The 9,038-nt window shown below is 35.9% G+C and overlaps 1 protein-coding gene across 1 annotated transcript; it reads right to left on the bottom strand.

Annotated features, from left to right (window-relative positions):
• Positions 1–6: 6 nt before the first annotated feature.
• LOC113234347 (probable aminopeptidase NPEPL1) lies at positions 7–7,428 on the bottom strand (the record flags this gene model as incomplete). The annotated part of the gene is made up of 7 exons (XM_026469652.1): positions 7,327–7,428; positions 5,022–5,188; positions 4,272–4,457; positions 4,021–4,186; positions 2,992–3,161; positions 992–1,219; positions 7–40 (listed from the first exon to the last, which is right to left on the bottom strand). Coding segments are annotated over exons 2-7 (940 nt in total), but the record flags the coding sequence as incomplete, so codon positions are not given.
• Positions 7,429–9,038: the final 1,610 nt, after the last annotated feature.

Below are 9,038 nucleotides of genomic sequence, written 5' to 3'. Positions count from 1 at the left end.
CCGCGCCCGCGCAGTCGCCCTTCATGCCCACCATGCCTGTCTGGGGATTTCGGTCTTTTATTTTAGGTCCAATTTGCAAATGGATCATTTTCAGGCTACTTTTCTCTGCCTAATTTCGGGGGCAATTTTTATTATTTTAATGTTCTACAATATTATCATGAAGCATTACTTAATATTCGTGTGTTGTGTACCTGAAATATTATTTAATATTAAATTTGTACTTAATTGATATTCAATTATTTTTTGTGAAATTACTCTACTAGTTTGTTATAATTATTAATACAAAGATCGAACACTCAGAAAAAATTCCTACGATCCGGCCGGATTCGAACCGACGTGTCCTAGCAAACCGTACCAGACGCTATGCCAACTAAACCGCAGAACAAACCAGCGGACCTCACGAATTTTTCTATGTGCTTGTTGTCGGATCTTTGTATTTGGTTTTCAACGACTTTTTAGCCGTAGCGCCATCTATGAAAGTATTTCGTTAATATTTCATGATAAATAATAAAAATTACCACCAAAATTAGTTAGACAAAACTAACCTGAAAATCATCCAAATAAAAATTAGTCCACTGTCCTTTTTTTCATTCATTTCTTAATATTAGTTAATCGATCGGATGCCGTAAACTTTAGTTGGAAAATTTTTTGAAAAAGCTTTGATTAAATAAATATTAAACTGTCACTTTTAAATTCAACCGTTTCTGCTACAACACAAAATTAAAAAAAAAAGCATTTTGTTCATATTATTTATGCAAACGTTACTATTTTTTATTCTCACTTTTTTGTACCGCTAAATGTGCCGCTGTGTGTAGTTCCACAGTGTCAATTTACATAAGCAGTTCAACATAAGTTTAACAGAAGTCCGCAGACATGTGTACAAAGTTACTACAATAGTGACCTATATCTAAAATCTTCGAAATAAGGGTTATTACTACAAATTGGGATTTTGTCTTTGTTGCCTATCTTACGTATGGGTTAACTGACTCACCTTGGTCTTGATGCTGAGTCCACCGGTGTCGTAGACGATGCCCTTGCCGACCCAGGCTACGGACTCCGTGGCCCCCGGTGGGCAGTACGACAGCGAGACTAGGGCGGGGGGCACTTCAGCCGCCTTGCCTACGCCGTAAATGCCTCCGAAACCTCGTTCCTTTAATTCCTCTCCTCTGATTACTACCGGAGATTGTATATCAAGGTCTTTTGCTACTTGTATCGCAGTCTGAAAGGTAATTGGATAAGGTTAACGATATCCATGGTAATAAAAATGGAAGTACTAGTGGGCGAGAAATTAGAAATTAGTAACGAGAATTTGTTAGAAGCTCGAAGTCGAAGGCTGAGGGCTTTAACGGCACGAGGTTTGTAATTTTTACCGCCCGTGCTACATATAATGTTTTTCATCACATTTTATTTCTTGTATGAATAAATCGTCGGTTAAAAGGTAAAACTCACTAATAGCCTAATTGGCCAAAGGGAGATAATTAAGATTTTGTATTTTTTCATTATGAAAAATCACTAAAGGACTGGTATGTATTAAAACATGAAGGACACCACAGACTTACTGAATTTTTCTTGTCATAGATGTTCTTCCCAATAAAGCAAAATTGAAAAAATCTAGTTTTTGAACAAAATGTCACTTAATGAGTTTTACCTTTTAACCGACGAAATATCGCTTCTCAACACAACATTTTTAATTTTTTTTTAAATTTATTAAGGCTTTGGCAAAGCCATCAGCCTAAACATGAAGTTTAAATATGTTTCTGTAAATATGGCCGCCACAAAGAGGATAGGCAATTTGAGGCGGCGTAAGACATAATTTTCATTTTACTTATACTTCGTTTCATCTGCCGGAAAACGAAAGAAACTCCTCTCTTTACCCCGTTTAGATGTTGATAAACAGCCGTACACAACATAATTCACGACCATTATAAATAGTAACGTACAATTATGCAAAATATTAACGTACAAGTTTCGTAATGAATAAATGAAAATTATATTCAAATATCAAAGCCGTATTAGCGCAAAAACGACTCGCCGACAACCTTGTTGTCGTTCAGCCCATGTGGCCGTCAAATTGCGGGGCGTGGTGCGGTTTCTAAAGCTTGGGAGGGGGCGGAGAGTGTCCATTCTCGTTACTTTCTTGTTCTCTGATACCGTGTAGAGCTTTATATTTATTTTTACTTAAATAAACTATTTTATTATTATTACTATTATTATGTTCAACAAATCGCGTAGTAGAATGTGTCATTATCTTTTTTTTATCGAAAGAAAATGTTAGATGCACCACACAGTGCATCGTGAAGTTCAAATTTCAAAAACCTTTTCCACGCTAGCGCGCAAAAAACGCTTTCGCGGGCAGATTTCTAATGAGAAAGAAGGCCTTTCCGAGTTGGAGAATTGAAAAATTTATTTATTTATCTATTATGTGGGTGACAAAATGGATAGCAATAAAATTACATTGATAAGTTAAAAATATCATTTTTAACTTATCAATGTAATGACATAAAGTACTGTACCAGATTGTAATTCTACATAAGTTGACACATCGTTGTAAAGTAACAAGAAATTCAGATTGTTTTTGGACATTGGCCATTAAATGTTTGATAAGGATCATATCTGAAGGATTGAGATTTTTTTATTTTTTTCGATTTACGTGTTGTATTTTTTTACATAGCTAATTCGGTGCCTACGTGCCCGCGTATACGTAGTACGTACGTATCTTGAATACCCAATCAATAATAAATAAATAAATATTACACAACATCATATACGTTGCACTGATCCAAAAGAAATTTCAGGTATGCCAATGTGGTAAATTTCAAATTATATTAACAGTCCAGAATTTGTTGAACCGTTTTCAAATTAACAACTACGACGACTTGTCAAGATTTCATAGTGTTTAACATTATTATGTAGTTTTGGGGACAATGGTTCTGATAGTAATCCAGGTTAAAAGTCATTCTTTTTTCTTCCGTGTAAATAACATATACTGACCTCAATAAAAGTGTCAACATTCATAATGTTGCATGGGGTATCTGCTATCTTGGCTGCTAGCCGTGTGTAATCAGCAGTCTGTTGAATAGTGGCAAGCTCTTCGGGGGACAGTGAGTTGTCCGTCAACCGAGGGTCCAGGGGACCGATTCCTTCGTCTTCTGATTCTCCATCTGTAAGAGAGAAAATAGAGGATGTATGGATGCCAACCAAAGGCAAAAGAAACATTTAAAAATTAGCAATCCGTGAATTGGTTCAGGAAAATCCAAGAATTATTTTATATTTGTTTTTCACATAGTGAATATGCCACCCCTATCGTTCTGCGTTACATTGTCATCGTCTACTAATACATTTGGTTATTATTATTTAGCCTTAGCCTCGTTCGATGTGAGTAAGAAAAGGATACTGTTAAAGACACTGACATTATCTTGTTCACGAGTATGGAACCGCATAAATAACTGTCTCCATTCTGCTTATTCCCAGTTGTCACCACTGGTTTTGTTCCTACTCGCGACATATGAGAAAAAAGACCCATATGTTACCAGGTGGTGACAAACGTGATAAAAAATCTCATTTGTTGCCAGGGGTGATTTCCACTGACGACAAAATTGGAAAAAAACCCGTGTGTTACCAGGTGACATTATTTACAATGACGCAGATGGCCTGGATATATGTGGAATCCACTGGCAACTACTTGGATATTTTAAATTCCATTTGTCGCCAGTGGTAAAAACAGATCTTTTATCCCATTTGTCACCACCTAGTGAGCCATGACTGGTCTTCTTACTTAGACCAGCACAACAATCCAGGGACCCTGTAATACACCAGGTTGTACCTATGGCTTTAATTTCTAAATTTGTGACTGCATCTCGAAGACCCAGCTTGATAAATGATGACTGGGTACGAATTTTTTGTTTCAACCTATATACATGTTGCAATCGGTCTCTATTTTGAGTAGTATTATAAATACGAATTGTTTCGATGTTTGGACTTGAAAATGAAGGTAATATTTTCAGAAACTAAAGTACTCACCAGCCTTATCCTCTTTAACGAGTTGTATCTCAACAGTGACATTCCGAGTGGGAGGGCTTTTGGTCCCTCCGCCAAGAGGACTGGGGCCGGAGCGCGCGTGGTACAGAGGGAAGGACCGCGCTATGGCCACTGTGCAGGCGAGGAGGTCGCGTTTGCGGCACACCAGCTACCAATAACAATATAGTTTATGTCAACTTGACAGTTACACTACTATCCTTACAATAAAAATTACCAGTTATAGGATAGCATACCACAATAAATTCGTCATAATTCCTAGCAGCCCTGGCAGACACGAGTTTGGCAAGTGCGTGGCTTCGCGAAGGCGCGGCGTGGCGGCTGCGGCGGGCCGGCAGCGACGCCAGTGACGCTGCGCGAGCCCATATCTCACAGCTCTCGCCAGCGTTTGATGTAACCAAGTTGAGCCCACGTTTCCATGCCTATCACGTACAACATGGCTTGTGTTATTATCTACGTTTAATATTAATAAGACTGAAATAAAAATTGTACACCTATGTGGATAATATAATATAATACTTGCTAATTAAAAAAAAAGTGCACATTTGAACGTCATCTCACCTGATGGAAAGTGATGACGAGGTTGACAATGGAGCATGCACATCTAAATAATGCCTATTCACTCTCAACTTAGAAAGGCCCAAGTTATACTGTTCAGGGAACAAGTCTGCAGGCAAGGAATTACATTCCGTAACAGTTCACCATATAAATATGGAAACGAAAGGCTACATGCGAATCCCTGGAATATCAACAACATAGGGGTGGACAACAGCCCACGCCTAGTCCCCCGATGATGGAAAACTGTTCATCTATTTATTACTGGTAAAAATTGCCATTGAATACTGTATAACACAATATTCGTTTTATCTATACTAGTTAGATTTGTTTATATTTTATTCATTTTGCCATTTTCACAAAAATTGTACTATTTGGAACTCGATATTTTAGTATAGGAGTGTGAGATATTAGATTGTCGAAAAACTCACCTCCTCTGTTACTCTAGGCTCCAACTTGCATCTGATATCACTCCATGACAATGTGCTGAGATGGGGGGCCTGCCCCACAATGAAGACAGGGTGTTCCTCAGGGTCTGAGGGGCTCAGCCCGGATTGGAACTTTAGACTGACACTGGCATTCGACATTTTACAGACAGCTGAAAATTATAATAGTTATGTAAACCATTGGACAGTAGAACTAAAATAGAACTTTTGATAATAATGTTCATGTTATAAATTCAAGACCTAGGAAACCCCCAAAATTAATGTAGTACTGTTAATAATTGAAGAGCATTAGTAAATAATGCTAAGTCATGTTTAGAGCTTTTCTTTTTTAATGTGGAATGGTACTAATTGTAAGATTTTACGAAAAATTTATCCAACCCGAACATCCACCGCCAAATCTGCTGTAAGAAAATGTTTCAAATGCATGGATCTGGATCTTATTAATACTGGGACTTAGAGTACAAGTACTGTGCGTAAACTGGCAAATTTCGTTTTATTGTTCTTTTTTATCTCTTTTTAAATCAATAACCCGTGTTAGTGTTAAGTAAATATTATTATTGCTCATGTCAATGCTGTGCATCTCTGTAATGGGCATTACATCAGACCATGACTGGTAATACAATATACAATTTGATGTAATAATGTTCTACCTGTTGATGTATCTAAATAGATAAATAAAATAAATATATGTGAACACAATGCAACAAATCCATTCAATGAGGCTAAACAAAATTGGAACCTAAATTTATCAGATTTATTCAGTATTGCTTCTGAAGATCCGCAATTCACGGTTTCCAAAATATCCACTCAAGGTGATATTGTCAATATTTAAAACTTGTTTCACTTCAATATACTGTCATGTTGAAAACAGTGTACAACCTTACAATGTTAATAGATGTAACCGATTATTCAGATGAAAACGAAGTATTCACGTCACAACAAACAATGTGTAATAAAGTAAATAATAACGGAGAATGATTTATCACTGATTGCCAAGGCGTAGAGGCTAGAGTGGCTATCAATGATGACTGTATATTACACCATTTCGTATATTATCATTCAAAATTCTAAATAATGCCACAACCACTTTATCTTTACAGATAGGTTCATTGGTTTGTGCAAATTACGAGACAGACTCATCAAAATCAGGAGAAGATTTTGTGAGCATGCAATTTTGTTTTACTTTTACTTTACTGTAATATGAATTTACTGCAGAATTCTTCTAGCCTAAACGAACTGCTAAGCTTGTATAAGTTTAATGGGGAAATGCATGCCATCTAACCTTGTAGTGTTTAGAGCTAATATTAGGATTGCCAGATAAAGACTTACCATTTCCGGGACAAATTTACTAGGGTAAGGGATACAGGACAGTGATAAATGACTCGATAATGACCGTCAACGGTCACAACATGACCGTAACATTGTTTTCTATCATCTTTTGGGAGTTGTTAATACTCATTGAGCACCTACAAAACTTTTATGTCATTCGCAATCAATATTTCAACATTTATTTGCACAACTACAGCGCTGCATTTGGCGGACTTCTTTTATGAAAAGGACTCTAGTAAGTTTGTTAAAACCTTCTAAGTGCTTGGAATTTGGAACAGTAAAATCTAATTACTGGACACAGGACAAGAAGAAAAATTTCAGGACAATCTCGGATTTCCCGGTCATCTGGGAAGCCTAAATTTAAAATTTTGAGGTTTCCAATCACTGACATTCAAGGTTTGGTTAAGAAACTACACCAACTTACAATGCAGTGGGTATTACTACAGAATCCAAGGGATTTTTCTTAAATTGACTATTGAGGCATACACGCGTGATGTCACAAGCTTGCATAGGCAAACTTCACATGTTAGCACTAATTATCACAGTAATTTACCTCTTTATAAGTATAACCTTTTTGTTACACTATCAATCCAAATCATCTTAGAACTAACCCATAAAAGAGTAGTTTTGATTAAAAACAACAATTTCAATGAACAATAGATAGTAAAGCAACGTTATCACTGACATCAATACCTAAATGACGGTCTAGAACCGTCCTACTAAAATTACACGACGATACATTATATTTTACCTATGTTTAAAATCGGTCGTTTAATCACAGCCAAGGTAGTGCGAAATATACTTAAAAACAACATATTTTCCTTAATATTACTTATATAACCCTAGCATATATATCCTAAGAGTCAATATTCAAAACAAACATGATAAAAACTATGGCAAAAATGAACAAAACGGTAAGGCCAAGCGAGGTTCCGAAGCGCTAAACTTTGAAAATGCTTACCGTCGATTTTTAACCGTCCACGAAGTAAATGCAGGAGCTTACTAACACCCTACATATGTAATACAATAGAAAATTGATGTAAAAAGGGGATTTCCTTTTCTTACTTGAAGATACCGTGTAAATTCAGATAAAAAACAGAAAATGTGAAATCACTTTCTTCCGTTCCTGCCAAATCATTCGAAGAGATTGTAATAGTTTCGTTCAGAAATTATCAAGCGTTAACCGAAATGACAGCATACATTAGGTCAGTCGCGCACTAACGACTTTTGACGTGCGAGGTGTTGGCAAACATTACAAAATGAGCGATTTTAGTTTTTCTAATCATTTAAATTAATTATTTATGACGTAAAAATATCAACATCTTTGATATTTGCAGGAAAAGTTAAGCAGGGTGTGAACATTTTACGTTGGGTAATTTTCCGAAAACTCAAATAGTTGAAATTTTCCGAAAAAAATCTAAAAAATATATTTCGAAGTATCATATTATGTTTAGAAATATCTTTTGGAGTTTTATTTAGCGTGATTTATAAAATAAACTTGTATACCTAAAAGTCGCCTAGAGAAAAACGAGATTTGAAATTATTTCATAACAGTGGAAAGAAACCTTTTTACTTGCTCCATCGTTTTCGTTCAGTAACTTCAAAAGATACTTCAGAAAAAATATTGAAAAATATCTGGAAAAAAAAAGGATTTTTTTTTCCAAAGATTTTTTTTTTGGAAAGATTGCCATTTTGTGGTCTAGACCACAAACAAACTATTAAGAGGTACTGCACTAGACAGTATATTCTAAGAATATATTTGTACTGTTGGGTAATTTTCTGAAGAAATAGTGGAAACTTCCGGAAAAAATCCTGAAGAATCAGAAAAATATGAATTCTTCAAAGTAGATTTTTCCGTAATGCAATCTTTTATTAGCTGCTGGAACTAAATGTGTTCGTACTGCAGGGGCACATGCGCAGCAGTCTAAGATTAAGTCTGTAATAAGGATAATGGCAATAGAAGGCAAAATAAAACATCGCAAATATTAAAACGAGGTTTTTTTAATATCTCGACAATAGCTAAAACAGAAGGATCACGTAACAAACTCGCGGTAACTTGCTGTCGCAGTAGCTTATCATTACAACAAGCTTTTTACAGTAAAATACTAAACGCCACCTAAATCAATCTTAGGAACTTCCCACACCGAACGCGACACGTACAATTTGCATTGTGAATTTTTTATGGAATTAGAGACCGCTAACGTGTTGAGGACCCAATCAGTTTAGTTGAACATGAAGTAGTTCAACTTGCAAAAAGTGGTGTGCCTTGTGGTTTGAAAACGACGCGTTCTTTTTTAGAGACTGGTTTTAATACTTGTATAGAAATTAATTCGACACGACAAGTTATATGATTGGACTCGAGGCAGGTTGTCAACTCCGAAAGATCATGCCTATTATTTACCAAAGGGGAATGGAGATAGTCGTTTTGGGAAAAGATACAATTCGTTATTTTCAAAATGACGATGGTTGATGATGACGTACAGCTCTTCATCGCCCCGCTTTGGTAGATAAAAAGGATTTTACGACTTTACCGTCGCACTATGGAAAATGGTAGAACAAGCACGGATCAAAAATCATTTTGAACAATGTCGTTATTGATATATTTTTTAATTTTATCTTATAGTTTAATGACGCAACTAATTTATACAGAAGCATTTTTCCATAAAAAACGTA

This window comes from Hyposmocoma kahamanoa, unplaced genomic scaffold, assembly GCF_003589595.1.
Source record: "Hyposmocoma kahamanoa isolate Upper Pololo Valley unplaced genomic scaffold, ASM358959v1 83158, whole genome shotgun sequence".
Classification (NCBI taxonomy): domain Eukaryota; kingdom Metazoa; phylum Arthropoda; class Insecta; order Lepidoptera; family Cosmopterigidae; genus Hyposmocoma; species Hyposmocoma kahamanoa.
The sequence above is the reverse complement of the archived record's forward strand: the minus strand, read 5'-3'. Positions and strand labels throughout refer to the sequence as shown.